The following is a 16,423-nucleotide window of genomic DNA, read 5'->3' on the forward strand; positions in this document are numbered from 1 at the left end:
GAGACCGAAGAGTCTAGAGTTGATCTTGGTAGATGACCTTCTTTAGGCACCGGCTTACAAACAATTTCAACTTAAGAGCAAACCTGTCATGAATGACTTTTCAATAACTTTGAAGCATAGGTTCTTCTTATTTAGTGTGAGAAGGTATATCAGATTACAGAAAAACATTTAGACAAAGAATGGCATTGAAGTCAGCCATAGCAGAGCCCCTGATGAACCAACCTGGACACAGCATATTATTTGAGAACACAGAAATGCTGGACCACTCCAACAACCACCATGTCAGGCTACACAGAGAAGCCGTCGAAATCCACAAACATGTGGACAATTTCAACAGAAAGGAAGAAACCATGAAAATGAACAAAATCTGGCTACCACTATTAAAAAAACTCAAAAATTACAACAGCAAAACAACAGAGAGGAAACAATCAAGGACATCTAATCACCTCTCAACAAAAGATTGCCCCAGGCACTGCCAGGCCATCAAGTGCTAATCAGTTAAAACATTCACACCTAGCTCTAACAGACAAGAGTTCTTTGTCCCACCCTGGTCATTCCACAGATATATAAACCCATTTTCCTAGTTCCAACAGACCTCACTACCTCTGAAGATGCTTGCCATAGATGCAGGCGAAACGTCAGGAGAGAATGCCTCCAGAACATGGCCATATAGCCCGAAAAAACCTACAACAACCCAATAATAATACTTTGTTTGTAGCCCACTCTATCTCCCCCAGGGGACTCAATTTGATCTCCCATACAACAAATTATTCGATCTCAAATACAATAAATTATTAATACATTTCTCAGGGAGGGAGGTTTTCTATCTTGTTTAAAAGAAACTGTAGTTAGAGAAAACCTTCTCTGGACCCAAGTAATTACAGAAAAGTGTCCAACCTCCCTTTTTTGGGGAAAGGCGATTGAGAAAGCAGTTGCCCTTCAACTCCAGGCAGTCTTGGATGACACACACCCCAAATGCATGCATGCGCGCACACCAACCCACCATCCGTCAGGTCCCCAACTCCAAATCAGTTCCACTAAATAGAAAGAATCAGGAAAATCAAGGAAAATCAAAAAGATTCAAATGTGATGCCGAATAGGGGAAGAGGAGCCAAGTTCGGCTCTCACTTGCTTTCGATTCGGGTAGGTTTTCGTACGAGGAGGACCCTTACCGTTATGAGCTCCTAAAGTATCGAAGGAAACCGAGAAAACAAAATCCGCACACAAGTCTATTGGGCATATTCGACCAATGGATTCCAAAAATGGTACCCATTTTTCCCTTCCAAATCTTGTTTTTGTGATACAGAACATATGCCATCGACCAGTTGCCATCTCCTCGCTTACTGAAAACCATATCAAAGCAACTACAGCTGATGCGATCTATCAGATGTAACCTCAAATAACCCCAGAAAGAGACTTAAAAACCAAGACACCAAGAATATATATGTGTGTGTGTATGTGTGTGTTTCACAACCCCCATGTCAGACTACACAGAGAAGCCGTTGAAATCCACAAGCATGTGGACAATTTCAACAGAAAGGAAGAGACCATGAAAATGAACAAAATCTGGCTACCAGTATTAAAAAACAACTCTAAAATTACAACAGCAAAACAACAGAGAGAAACAATCAGGCACATCAAATCACCTCTCAACAAAAGATTCCCCCCAGGCACTTCCAAGCCATTAAATGCTAATTAAGGTGGTCAGTTGAAACATTCACACCTAGCTCCAGCAGACAAAAGTCCTTTGTCCCACCCTGGTCATTCCACAGATATATAAACCCATTTTCCTACTTCCAGACCTCACTACCTGTGAAGATGCTAGCCATAGATGCAGGCGAAACGTCAGGAGGAAATGCCTCTAGAATCATAGAATCAAAGAGTTGGAAGAGACCTCATGGGCCATCCAGTCCAACCCCATTCTGCCAAGAAGCAGGAATATTGCATTCAAATCACCCCTGACAAATGGGCATCCAGCCTCTGCTTAAAAGCTTCCAAAGAAGGAACCTCCACCACACTCCGGGGCAGAGAGTTCCACTGCTGAACGGCTCTCACAGTCAGGAAGTTCTTCCTAATGTTCAGATGGAATCTCCTCTCTTGTAGTTTGAAGCCATTGTTCCATTGCGTCCTAGTCTCCAAGGAAGCAGAAAACAAGCTTGCTCCCTCATCCCTGTGACTTCCTCTCACATATTTATGCATGGCTATCATATCTCCTCTCAGCCTTCTCTTCTTCAGGCTAAACATGCCCAGTTCCCTAAGCCGCTCCTCATAGGGTTTGTTCTCCAGACCCTTGATCATTTTAGTCGCCCTCCTTTGGACACATTCCAGCTTGTCAATATCTCTCTTGAATTGTGGTGCCCAGAATTGGACACAATATTCCAGATGTGGTCTAACCAAAGCAGAATAGAGGGGTAGCATTACTTCCTTAGATCTAGACACTATGCTCCTATTGATGCAGGCCAAAATCCCATTGGCTTTTTTTGCCGCCACATCACATTGTTGGCTCATGTTTAACTTGTTGTCCACAAGGACTCCAAGATCTTTTTCACACGTACTGCTCTCGAGCCAGGCGTCACCCATTCTGTATCTTTGCATTTCATTTTTTCTGCCAAAGTGGAGTATCTTTCATTTGTCCCTGTTGAACTTCATTTTGTTAGTTTTGGCCCATCTCTCTAATCTGTCAAGATCGTTTTGAACATGGCCATATAGCCTGGAAAAACCTACAACAACCCAATGGCATTGGACATACAGACATGCAGATTCTGTGCAACTACATTGGATTTACAATTACATTGGTTAACAAACAAATAAAGGGGAATTGCATTTTCACTCAACATTCACACACATGTACACGCATTCATCCACATGCATTTAAAATATTACCATGTCCTTTTCTCCCTCCTTGGAGAAGCACCTCTTAGGCCAGACCCTGATTTCCTGCAGCCTGCCAATGCATAGTTCCAAAACTTCCATAACTTCAAAACACCAAAATGCATCCTTTCCCTAATAATAATAATAATAATAATAATAATAATAATAATAGTCTTTATGTATACCATCTCCTTAGCAGCAAGTGGAAAGGAGTGATAGAGTTGGATGTCATCTGCGTACAGATGGCATCAAACTCCAAAACGCCAGATGATCTTTTCCAGCAGCTTCATGTAGATGTTAAACAATGTGGGGGACAGTCCTGAACCCTGCGAGACTCCATAGGAAAATTGCCACAGGTGTGAGCAGGTGTCCCCCCAATCATACCTTCTGGGAATTACCCTCAAGGAAGGACCAGAACCACTGCAAAACAGTACTTCCAAGTCATAGAGTCATAAAATCCTAGAGTTGGAAGAGACCTCATGGGCCATCCAGTCCAACCCCATTCTGTCAAAAAGCAGGAATATTACATTCAAAGCACCCCCGACAGATAGCCATCCAGCCTTAAAAGCTTCCAAAGAAGGAGCCTCCACCACACTCTGGGGAAGAGAGTTCCACTGCTGAACGGCTCTCACAGTCAGGAAGTTCTTCCTCATGTTCAGATGGAATCTCCTCTCTTGTAGTTTGAAGCCATTGTTCCGCGTCCTAGTCTCCAAGGAAGCAGAAAACAAGCTTGCTCCCTCCTCCCTGTGGCTTCCTCTCACGTATTTATACATGGCTATCATGTCTCCTCTCAGCCTTCTCTTCTTCAGGCTAAACATGCCCAGCTCCTTAAGCCGCTCCTCATAGGGCTCGTTCTCCAGACCCTTGATCATTTTAGTCGCCCTCCTCTGGACACATTCCAGCTTGTCAACATCTCCCTTCGATTGTGGTGCCCAGAATTGGACACAATATTCCAGGTGTGGTCTGACCAAAGCGGAATAGAGCATGGGGAGCAGGACTTCCCTTGGACCTAGACACTAGTGTTCTGTCGCGTGCTGGGCCTGTAAAGAATTTCCTTTAGAACAGGACGTGCAAGCCTGTTCTGCAAGGAGAAGTTCTCGGAGGTTTTCCACCACAAATGGCCTTTAGATGGCTTGTGAAGTAGAACAAAGTCTTTTATTAATGAACAATCAAACAGAAACTTCTCTTGTCTTCAATCAAGCTAAACAAATGCTTCCAAGCTTTATGCAACTGGTGACTTCCTAATCTTGCCCACGAAGGACAGGCAACTGTCTTCAATAACTTCTTCTTTACTTTAAAGGAAAATTCCCTTTTTAACTTCTCTCAGGTTGACTCTAGTCTAACCCTTACTGATGTGGGCTCCACTACCGGGTCGAACTGCGTCTCGAAGCACCGAGTGGACCTACCAGTAAAGGCTTAGATATTCTCCAGCTGGAGTTCTTTGGTCTTTAGGGCTGTTCTCCCCCGGAAAGTCTTCAAAGCTGGAAATTCTTAAAAGTTGAAGCTTTTGTACAGGGGAAGCTTGCACACGTCCTGTACATTAGCTTTCCTTGCTGAGACTAACTAAAAAATTGTTCCCTTCCCTTCCCAATTGCCCTGAGCAAGGGGCGGAACCAAAACTTCACGATGATGGACAGGTGACTTGCCCTATGACTGCAACCAAAGGAAGCCACCTTTCTGCAGAGTCCCTGAAACCCTGGCTTGCAAACAAACATATAATACAAAGCAAATAAAGTGGGAGCTCCTGGTACAGTCGTACCAGCACAACTAGGCTCCTCTTGATGCAGGCCAACATCCCATTGGCCTTTTTTTGCCGCCACATGACATTGTTGGCTCATGTTTAACTTGTTGTCCATGAGCTTTCCAAGATCTTTTTCACACGTCCTCCTCTCGAGCCAGGCCTCATTGTCCCCCATCCCTTCAAGGCATCCCAGAAGGATACGGTGATCTACGGTATCGAAGGTCACTAAGAGGTCCAGAACCAGCAGGGACACACTCCCCCTGTACAGCTCCCTACACAGATCATCCACTAACTTTAAAGGAGTCACACATGACAGCTTCGCAAACCAGTCCAGTCTGGCTATATGCTTGTCTCGGTGAGAGCTAGCAAATCCGATTGAGAGAGCAACTACTTTACGTCTGCTGATCGTAGATGACTCTGGTGAATGTTTGATCGACAAACACTCACCCTCCTTTGTTTTCATAGCACCCTGGATGATACTTATCTCTGCATATACCGTGCACATATTTCAAATGCAAGGCTCGCGGGCCGAATCCAGCACAGCATGTCCTTTTATGTGGCCCTCCTGATGCTGTGCTACAACTCCTTCTGGCTTATACATGGACCTGTAGCCACTCTAAACACCTTCGCAGAAGCATACGAGAAGCTCGGCCTGTCACTGAACATTGGGGCGCCTTGCGGAAATGGGTCTTGGAGGCATTGCTTTGCAGTGGCTCCAGTCATTCCTGGAGGGCCGCACCCAGAAGGTGTTATTGGGGGACTCCTGTTCTACACCACAACCTTTGACTTGTGGGGTTCCACAGGGTTCCATACTGTCCCCCATGCTGTTTAATATCTACATGAAGCCGCTGGGTGAGATCATCTGGAGTTTCGGGGTGCGGTGTCATCTGTACGCAGATGATGTCCAACTCTGTCACTCCTTTCCACCTGCTACTAAGGAGGCTGTCGAGGTCCTGAACCAGTGCCTGGCCGCTGTAACGGTCTGGATGAGGGCGAACAAACTGAAATTAAATCCAGACAAGACAGAGGTACTCCTGGTCAGTCGCAAGGCCGAACGGGGTATAGGGTTACAGCCTGTGCTGGATGGGGTCGCACTCCCCTTGAAGGCGCAGGTTCGCAGCTTGGGTGTGACCCTGGACTCATCGCTGAGCCTGGAGCCCCAGGTGTCAGCGGTGACCAGGGGAGCATTTGCACAGCTCAGGCTCGTGCGCCAGCTGCGCCCGTATCTCGGGAAGTCTGACTTGGCCACGGTGGTACACGCTCTGGTCACATCCCGCCTTGACTACTGCAACGCTCTCTATGTGGGGCTGCCCTTGAAGACGGCCCGGAAGCTTCAGCTGGTTCAGCGCGCGGCAGCCATGTTACTAACTGGAGCGGGTGGCAGGGAGCATACAACGCCCTTGTTGTCCCAGCTCCATTGGCTGCCGATTTGCTACCGGACCCAAGTTAAGGTGCTGGTTTTGGCCTACAAAGCCCTAAACGGTTCCGGCCCAAAATACCTTTCTGACCGCATCTTGGCCTACGAGCCCACGAGGACCTTGAGATCGTCTGGTGAGGCCCTTCTCTCGATCCCGCCTGCCTCACAGGCACGTCTGGCGGGGACGAGGGAGAGGGCCTTCTCGGTGGTGGCCCCCCGGCTGTGGAACACTCTCCCTGCAAACATCAGACAGGCGCCCTCCCTCATGTCCTTCCGAAAAAGCCTCAAGACATGGCTGTTCGAGAAGGCATTTAATTAAGTGCTATAATAATGTGGTAAAGATGACTGGAACGGAACAAGGAATATGAGATTGGTTATGATTCTACTATGAGACGAAGCGGATTTTTAGTGTAGATTTGTAATTGTTATGTAGTTTATATGTTGTTGTAATTGCTTCTTTGTAAATTGTCTTTTACATGTGTGTACACCGCCATGAGTCGCCCTAAAGGGCTGAGAATGGCGGTTAATAAATGCATCAAATAAATAAATAAATAATTGAGAAAACCAAGGTGCTGTTCCAGCAGTCACCAGCCAATCCCTCTCCAATGCCAGTAATACAGCTTAATGGTGTCACATTAGAAAATGTGGACCATTTCTGCTACCTTGGCAGCCACCTCTCCACCAAAGTCAACATCGATGCTGAAATACAACACCGCCTGAGCTCTGCAAGTGCAGCATTTTCCAGAATGAAGCAGAGAGTGTTTGAGGACCGAGATATCCGTAGGGAGACCAAGGTGCTTGTCTATAAAGCTATTGTCCTCCCAACCCTGCTCTATGCCTGTGAGACGTGGACTGTCTACAGACGTCACTTGCAACTCCTGGAACGATTCCATCAGCGCTGCCTCTGTAAAATCCTGCAAATCTTCTGGGAAGACAAGCGGACAAACGTCAGTGTGCTGGAAGAAGCAAAGACCACCAGCATTGAAGCGATGGTCCTCCGCCACCAACTCCGCTGGACCGGCCATGTTGTCCGGATGCCCAACCACCGTCTCCCAAAGCAGTTGCTCTACTCCGAACTTAAGAACGGAAAACGGAATGTTGGAGGACAGGAAAAGAGATTGAAAGATGGGCTCAAAGCCAACCTTTAAAACTCTGGCATTGACACTGAGAACTGGGAAGCCCTGGCCCTTGAGCGCTCCAGCTGGAGGACAGCTGTGACCAGCAGTGCTGCAGAATTTGAGGAGGCACGAGTGGAGGGTGAAAGAGAGAAACATGCCAGGAGGAAGGCACATCAAGCCAACCCCGACCGGGACCGCCTTCCACCTGGAAACCAATGCCCTCACTGCGGAAGAAGATGCGGAGCAAGAATAGGGCTCCACAGCCACATACGGACCCACAAGGAAATCCATAATGGAAGACCATCTTACTCGTCCAACGAGGGATCGCCTAAGTAAGTAAGTAAGTAAGCAACATGGACCTGTTTCTGATTCTGGTGCAAAACATTAATACTCACGATCGAACCATTGCTGCCAATTTGGCACAGAGCTTCTCTCCCTGTCCTCTGTCATTTTCGCCTCCCATTTTGGTCCAGATGGAACCAAACTTGAATTTTCTCTTTCAGCCTCACAAAATCGGAGAGTAATTGTTTTGCCTGCGGGGTTCGTTTAGAAACCAAAATCACTTGCTTGGTAACTTATTGACTTTGTTATTGCTGCATTCCTGTGCATGCTTGGTGCACATTCCTGCACATATTTGGTGCAGCTTCCCATCCAATTGCATCTTCAATTACCAATGCACAGGAAGGGACTCAAATTGTAACTGCACGAGGCTTCTGTACACAAAAAAATACAGTTATAATATATAGAAAAACCACAAACAAAGTTAAAAACTTGGCATTATAGTAAATTTCCTTTGACCTGAAGCCAACCACGTGGAGTGCCTCTGGTGTTGCTGTGAGAAAGTCCTCCATTGTGCATGTGGCAGGGCTCAAGTTGCATTGTAATATATGGTCTGTGGTTTGCTCTTCTTCACACTCGCATGTTGTGGACGCCACTTTGTGGCCCCATTTCTCAAGATTAACTCTGTATCTCATGGTTTGTTCAGCATCTTCCAAGCTCCCCAGTCTTCTGTGTGCCCGGAGAGAGTTTCGTATCTCGTATCAGCCACCGACTGAGGTTCCGGGTTTTAAGCTGCCACTTTTGGACTCTTGCTTTCTAAGATGTTCCTGCGAGTATGTCTGAAGATCTTAGCAAGCTATTTCTTGCTTTAAAACATTCTGGCTGATATCTGAGCATTACAGGCTGCTACTTCCCAGCGGATGTCAGGTGGTGCAATACTAGCTAAGCAGTATAGTTTCTCCAGTGGTGTAGGGCATAGACATCCTGTGATAATGCAGAATGTCTCATTAAGAGCCACATCCACTCTTTTAACATGGTGAGATCTGGTCCACATTGGATATGTGTATTCAGCAACAGCGTAGCAAAGCGCAAGGGCAGATGTCTTCACTGTGTCTGGTTGTGATCCCCAGGTTGTGCCAGCTTTCGTACGATACTATTTCTAGCACCCACTTTTTGCTTAATAGTCAAGCAGTGCTCCTTATAAGTCAGAGCACGGTCCAGAGTGATTCCCAGATATTTGGGTGTGCTGCAATGCTCCAATGGGATTATTTTCCAGGTTATCCTCAGAGCTCAAGATACTTGCCTGTTCTTAAGATGAAAAGCACACTTCTGTGTTTCAGATGAATTGGGGATCAGCTGGTTTTCCCTGTAATAGGCAGTAAGAGCACCTAAAGCTTCAGAGAACTTCTGTTCAACCATTTCAAAGCTCCCTGCTTGGTTGGTGATTGCATGATCGTCAGCAAAGATGAAGTTTTCTGTCCCTTCTGGCAGTGGCTGGTGATTTGTGTCAACGTTAAACATTGATGAAGCAAGCACACACCCCTGAGGCAAGCTGTTCTTCTGTTTTTGCCATCTGCTTCTTTGGCCCTGGAACTCAACAAAAAAGCTCCTGTTTTGTAGCAGATTTCCTATGAGGCGGGTGAGGTGGTAATCCTTTGTGATATAGTGCAGATGCAGCCAAGCAAAGACAGGGTCCTTCCGTACTAGGATGATAACCTCCCTTCCAAACTGTGTTCTTTACTGAGTAGCAATACAGTGATCGAACTGAGGATGTTGCATATGCTTTGAGACTTGCGGGAAGGTTTTGGTGTGAGAACCTTGGCTCCCTGCCTGTTAATAATATTCTCACGCGGCGTGTCACTTTTCCTGTGTGAAGAACCAACGCCGAAGCTTGCCCTCTCTTTGCTATGAGAGCTGAGAAGAAGGGACGGGAAAGCACCCCTCCAAAGGTCAATGCCTCCATCTCTTTGTTTCCCTCACGCCTCGCGTTCGTGCCTTTGAAGATTTACAAGACAATCTGCAAGAAGAGTCGCTTGTTCGCTGGGATTCAGTTCTTTCGTTCAAGCAGAAGCCCACAGCCTCTGTGTGATCAACCCATGGGTGCTAGGCCTGTGCGGTTTCGTTCGTTAATTTCGTAATTCGTAAAACATTCGTTAATTTTTGCATTTACGGTACGATAACAAAACATATTTTCAAACCCGGAAGGGTTTTTAAATATCGAAACGGCAACTCCCACAGTATTTACGAGCTTTCGCCCGTTTTGTAAATGGGGCGGGCGGGGCGAAGGGGCGGCGCGAGCGCACACCCAGTGAGCCAAGCACCGCCCCTGCCTGTTGGGCGCCCGGCCCGCGCGCGCTCACCCTTACAACCGGCCTCCGCGCGCCATCCAATCGGCTCCGGCTCCTGCGCCCTCCTCCTCCTCCTCCTCCTCCTGGCACTTCCTGCAACACAGCTGGGAGGAGGAGGAGGAGGAGGAGGGCGCAGGAGCTGGAGCCGATTGGATGGCGCGCGCGCGCTCACCCTTACAACCGACCTCCGCGCGCCATCCAATCCGCTCCGGCTCCTGCGCCCTCCTCCTCCTCCTCCTCCTCCCAGCTGTGTTGCAGGAAGTGCCAGGAGGAGGAGGAGGAGGAGGAGGGCGCAGGAGCCGGAGCCGATTGGATGGCGCGCACGCGCTCACCCTTACAACCGGCCTCCGCGCGCCATCCAATCGGCTCCGGCTCCTGCGCCCTCCTCCTCCTCCTCCTCCTCCTGGCACTTCCTGCAACACAGCCGGGAGGAGGAGGAGGAGGAGGAGGGCGCAGGAGCTGGAGCCGATTGGATGGCGCGCGCGCGCTCACCCTTACAACCGACCTCCGCGCGCCATCCAATCCGCTCCGGCTCCTGCGCCCTCCTCCTCCTCCTCCTCCTCCCAGCTGTGTTGCAGGAAGTGCCAGGAGGAGGAGGAGGAGGAGGAGGAGGAGGGCGCAGGAGCCGGAGCCGATTGGATGGCGCGCACGCGCTCACCCTTACAACCGGCCTCCGCGCGCCATCCAATCGGCTCCGGCTCCTGCGCCCTCCTCCTCCTCCTCCTCCTCCTGGCACTTCCTGCAACACAGCTGGGAGGAGGAGGAGGAGGAGGAGGAGGGCGCAGGAGCCAGAGTCGGAGCGCAGGAGCCGGGGAGGGGATTCCTGCAGCGCCGGCTCTGCCTCCGTGGCCCGCCTGAGATGAGACCAATACCATCTGATTGCCACAAATCGAAGGCTGCATCCATCCAGGCTCTTTTGCTGTGAGTTTTCAGGGCTGTATGAGTGTATGACCATGTTCCAGAAGCATTCTCTCCTGACATTTTGCCCACATCTATGGCAGGCATCCTGAGAGGTCTGTTGGAAACTAGGCAAATGGAGTTTATCTATGGAATGTCCAGGGTGGGAGAAATGAAAGCCATTCAATGCTAATCAAGGTGACCATTACTGCAACATTCACACTTACAAAATGTTTTGTAAATATTTACGAAATTTCGTAAATAACAAAACATTTTTTTGGAAAGTTTTGTAAATATTTTAAATATCGAAACAAAAAAACACCCCAATTACAAATCGATTTTAGAAACAAATTTTTTCTTGATCAAACAGGCCTAATGGGTGCATCTACACTGCAGGATTGTTGCAGTGTAACTCAACAATAAAGCTCCTGTTTTGTAACAGATTTCCTATGAAGCAGGTGATGTGGTAATCCTTTGTGATATTATACTTTTTTTCAGGAGAAGGGGATGATTTACAGTATCATAAGATGCTGACAAGTCTATGAAGGCAGCTCCTGTAACAGATATATATATATATATATATATATATATATATATATATATATATTCTTAATTACTCAATTCCTGGTTTGAACAAATGAATTCTATAAGCATTCCTACATTCTGTTGCATTATATATTTGTTTTGTTTGGTGGTGGAGATAGCTGTGTTTATTAGGCCTGGGTAACAACGGAAAATTTTGTTTCTAAAATCGATTTGTATTTGGGGGGTTTTTTTGTTTCGATATTTAAAATAATTACAAAATTTTCCTTTTAAAAAGTTCGATATTTACGAAATTTCGTAAATGGTAAAAAATTAACGAATCAATTTCCGAAACAATAACGAATCGATTCGTTAATGGCGGACGCGACCGCGAAATGCGCTAAAAAACCTCCAAAACCTTCTGAAGCTTCCCTCTCCCTCTGTTGTTGACTGTTGGTGTGATATTATAATTTTTTTTCATTAATTAAACCATAAAACTGGCCCAGACATGCGGAAATAATAACGAAACGACCTCAAAACAATAACGAAACGAACACAGTAACGAAATACGAAGCATTTACGAAACGTATTTAAAAATTCGTTTTTTTAAATAATTGCTCCAGAATGGTTCGTTATCATTTTGTAATTGAAAAAATTGACGAATTATTAACGAATAACGAATTAACGAAATGAAACCGCCCAGGCCTAATATATATATATATATATATATATATATTCTTAATTACTCAATTCCTGGTTTGGACATGAATTCTATAAGCATTCCTACATTCTGTTGCATTATATATTCGTTCTGTTTGGTGGTGGAGATATGTTGCAAGGAATAAATGCTTAAGTTCATCAGGTGATGCATGGAATTTGGCACCTGGAAAAAAAGGAAAAGGCTTCAGATAAAGTATACATGGTATCATGCAATTATGAACTCAGATGGTAATGCAATGCCTGTTTAGCCCAACTCTGCCGTAAACGAATCTATAGCGAAAGCACACAAGAAATGGTCATCCAAAGATGGAGAGTCCACCTCCCTCCAGTGTTGAACATCTCTTACTTTCACGACATTCTTCCTAATGTTTAGGTGGACTCTCTTTTCTTGGAAATTTGATCTGTTGGTTTGTGCTCTGACCTTTGAGCAGCAGAAAACAAGCTCAGCATAAATGGGTTGGTTCCAAAATAGGTGTCACAATCAAAATGTTTGTTAGGACAGATATGCTTAGTGTGCTTGGTGAGACTACAGTGCCCGCTAAGATTGCAACTTTCCAGTCATTCTAAATATCTGAATCAATGACCACTGCTTACGGTGCTTGGGTACGGTGTCATCTGTACGCGGATGATGTCCAACTCTGTCACTCCTTTCCACCTGCTACTAAGGAGGCTGTTCAGGTCCTGAACCGGTGCCTGGCCGCTGTGACGGTCTGGATGAGGGCGAACAAATTGAAATTGAATCCAGACAAGACAGAGGTACTCCTGGTCAGTCGCAAGGCCAAACAGGGCATAGGGTTACAGCCTGTGTTGGATGGGGCCGCACTCCCCCTGAAGACACAGGTTCGCAGCTTGGGTGTGACCCTGGACTCATCGCTGGGCCTGGAAGCCCAGGTTTCGGCGGTGACCAGGGGAGCATTTGCACAGTTAAAGCTTGTGCGCCAGCTGCGCCCGTACCTTGGGAAGTCTGACTTGGCCACGGTAGTCCACGCTCTGGTTACATCCCGTTTAGACTACTGCAACGCTCTCTACGTGGGGTTGCCTTTGAAGACAGCTCGGAAGCTCCAACTAGTCCAACGCTCGGCAGCCATGATTTTAACAGGAGCGGAGCGCAGGGAGCATACAACCCCCCTGTTGCGCCAACTCCACTGGCTACCGATCTGCTACCGGGCTGAATTCAAAGTGCTGGCGTTGGCCTTTAAAGCCCTAAACGGTTCCGGCCCAAGCTACCTATCTGACCGCATCTCTGCCTATGAACCCACCAGGACTTTGAGATCTTCCAGGGAGACCCTGCTCTCGATCCCGCCTGCTTCTCAAGCTCGGCTGGCGGGGACGAGAGATAGGGCCTTCTCGGTGGTGGCTCCTCGGCTGTGGAACGCCCTTCCTACGGACATTAGACTAGCACCATCTCTAATGGTATTCCGCAAAAAGGTGAAGACCTGGATGTTTGTGCAGGCGTTTGAGTAATTTAGTGCAATCTGGTAATGGAACATAGGAATGGAACAATGGACGACGAACCTGGACTACGCTTGGATGATGAGAAGATTGGGTACGGTTGTTTTTTGTAATAACTGTGCATTGTAATTGCTTATTGGTAATTTATGGATAATGTGTTAAGTCAATTGTTCTATGTTGTATGGAACCACTGCTGTTTCTACTGTTTTTACTGTTTGTGAACCGCCGTGAGTCGCCTTCGGGCTTGAGATACAGCGGTATAGAAGCAAAGTAAATAAATAAATAAATAACAATATTTTTTCCTTGCAGATGTCAGCAATAGAAACCATGACGGAGAAACTGGAGAGCTTTGCAGCCATGAAGGCAGACCCCAGCGCCCCCTTGCAACCCCTCCCGCATCACCCCTTCAATTTCCGGTCGCCGCCCCCAACGCTGTCTGACCCCATTTTGCGCAAAGGAAAGGAACGCTATACCTGCAGGTAAACATTGAGGGCAGCCATAGCGAGTCAATGCTGAGAACCAAACAAGGAGCTCAGATGGTCACTGGAGTGTGAGCCATAAGAAAAGACAACATAGAATCATAGAATCCAAGAGTTGGAAGAGACCTCATGGGCCATCCAGTCCAACCCCATTCTGCCAAGAAGCAGGAATGTTACATTCAAATCACCCCTGACAGATGGCCATCCAACCTCTGTTTAAAAGCTTCCAAAGAAGGAGCCTCCACCACACTCCGGGGCAGAGAGTTCCACTGCTGAACGGCTCTCACAGTCAGGAAGTTCTTCCTCATGTTCAGATGGAATCTCCTCTCTTGTAGTTTGAAGCCATTGTTCCATTGCGTCCTAGTCTCCAAGGAAGCAGGAAACAAGCTTGCTCCCTCCTCCCTGTGGCTTCCTCTCACATATTTATACATGGCTATTAGGCTTGGGCAGTTTCGTTCGTTAATTTCGTAATTCATTATTAATTCGTATTTAAATTAGCTTACAATCCAATATTGAGCCATGCAGGAATAGTGTGAGGAGTAAATTAGATTCGAAACAATTTTTTCAATTTATTTCGTTGTTATTTCGTAATTATTTCAAAATTATTTCGTAATTATTTCGTAATTATTTTCGCATGTCTGGTGCAAGTTTTATAGCTGTTGTGTGTTTTATCACACCAACAGTCAACAACAGAGGGAGAGGGAAGCTTCAGAAGTTCCCCCGGTCCCATTTGGAGGTTTTTTTTAGCATATTGCGCAATCGCGTCCGCCATTAACGAATCGATTCGTAATTTCACGAAATTTCGTATATTTCGAAATTTTTAAAAGGAAAATTTCGGAATTATTAAAAAAAAACGAAACGCAAGGGCCCCCTAAAAACAAAACGAGTTTAGAACCAAATTAGAACCAAATTTTTCCGTGGTTACCCAAGCCTAATGGCTATCATATCTCCTCTCAGCCTTCTCTTCTTCAGGCTAAACATGCCCAGCTCCTTAAGCCGCTCCTCATAGGGCTTGTTCTCCAGGCCCTTTATCATTTTAGTCGCCCTCCTCTGGACACATTCCAGCTTGTCAATGTGTCCAGAGGAGGGCGACTAAAATGATTGCCATGGAATATGTTGTTAAGGGAACATGCTCAATACAACCCCAATTTCCACAAACGTAATCTCTGTGGTTTCACTTACTCATGCTCCAATTAATACCCCCCTAAAAGAGATGATGATGTCACGCGCTGGGCCTGTAATAATTGTCTTTTGAGCAGGATGTGCACTTTGTGCCCAGCGGGAAGCCAGGGTGCCTTGATAGAGAGGCCCTAAGGATTTTCCTCTGGAAGAGTCTTTAGAGGCTTAACAAAGTCCTTTATTTATTATTATTTTTTATTGTGCATTTTAATATTTACAAACAAAAACATTGAAGTTACACCAAAAACCCAAAAAGACTGGGAGACAGTGCCATCCTCCACCACCACCACCACCCCACACCACCACCTTCACCACACACACAAAAGAAAGAAAAACCACCTGTTAGTGAATTGAACTTCCCAAAGTCTTCTGAGATTGCATTAACTTTTGGTTGGTATTCAAAACTATTCGATCAAATCTCCTCTCAATCACTTTTTTTTTCCTTTTTGACCCTTTCATAAGTTGGACAGATCTAACAAAAGTGGAATTTTCCTGGATTTGAAGAAGTCTTTAAGATCTGACCAGTCCGTCTTTTTCCGGACATTGTTCAGTTTTTGTGATAGGCAGTCCATTTGTACGATGTCAAATACTTTGATTATCCAATCATCAATTTTCGGTATATCGTCTTGTTTCCATAATTTTGCTAATAGTAATCTGGCTGCCGTGCTGAGTAGAAAAAGCATCTTTTCCTGGTTTTCGTTTAAGCTTGCGTCCGATATCCCTAATAGACAAGTCTCTGGTTTTAAGGGGAAATTGGCTTTTAGAATTTTTTGGGTCAAGGAGTGTATCTCCCTCCAGTATTTTTTAATTTGCTTACATGTCCACCATGTGTGTATGAAAGTCCCTTTTTCTTCTTTGCACTTCCAGTATGCGTTTGAAATCCCTTTATTGAATTTGGCAAGTTTTTCTGGGGTATAGTACCAGCGGTATAGCATTTTATGCCAATTTTCTTTCAGATCGTTGGCTACTGTATATTTCAGTTTGGAATAAAAAATGGAATTAAAAAGTCCTTTATTATTGAACAAATTAAACAAATACTTCTTCAATCTTCAACGACAATCATACAAACGACTGGTGGCTTTCTTAATCTTGTCCACAAGGGACAGGCAACTGGCTTTGGGAACTGTTCCTTTTCTTTTGAAAGGAAAACCCTTTTTTAACCTCTCCCAGGCAATCTACTATCTAGGCTTTGCTGATGTGGATCCTACTACCGGTTCTAAACTACTTCTTGGGACCCGAGTAGACCTACCAGTCAAGGCTTTGCAGATTCTCCAGCTGGAGTTCTTTGGGTCTGCAAAACTGTTTCCCCCGAATGCTGTAAGGCTGAGAGGCTGTAAGTTCCCAGCCAGAGCTTTGGGACTATTTCTCCCCGGAAGCTGTTTCCCCCAAAACTGTAGGAA

The 16,423-nt window shown here is 46.1% G+C and overlaps 1 protein-coding gene across 3 annotated transcripts in view; it reads left to right on the plus strand.

Annotated features, from left to right (window-relative positions):
* The window catches only part of PRDM16 (PR/SET domain 16), a 637,493-nt gene that overhangs the window by 584,262 nt on the left and 36,808 nt on the right, over positions 1–16,423 (plus strand). For all 3 annotated transcript variants that reach the window (XM_067472770.1, XM_067472771.1, XM_067472773.1), the window contains exon 11: positions 13,675–13,844. In XM_067472770.1, coding sequence (XP_067328871.1) covers positions 13,675–13,844 — 170 coding nt within the window. The remainder of the gene's footprint in view (positions 1–13,674; positions 13,845–16,423) is intronic.

Source organism: Anolis sagrei, chromosome 13 (assembly GCF_037176765.1).
Source record: "Anolis sagrei isolate rAnoSag1 chromosome 13, rAnoSag1.mat, whole genome shotgun sequence".
In the NCBI taxonomy this organism is placed as follows: Eukaryota; Metazoa; Chordata; class Lepidosauria; order Squamata; family Dactyloidae; genus Anolis; species Anolis sagrei.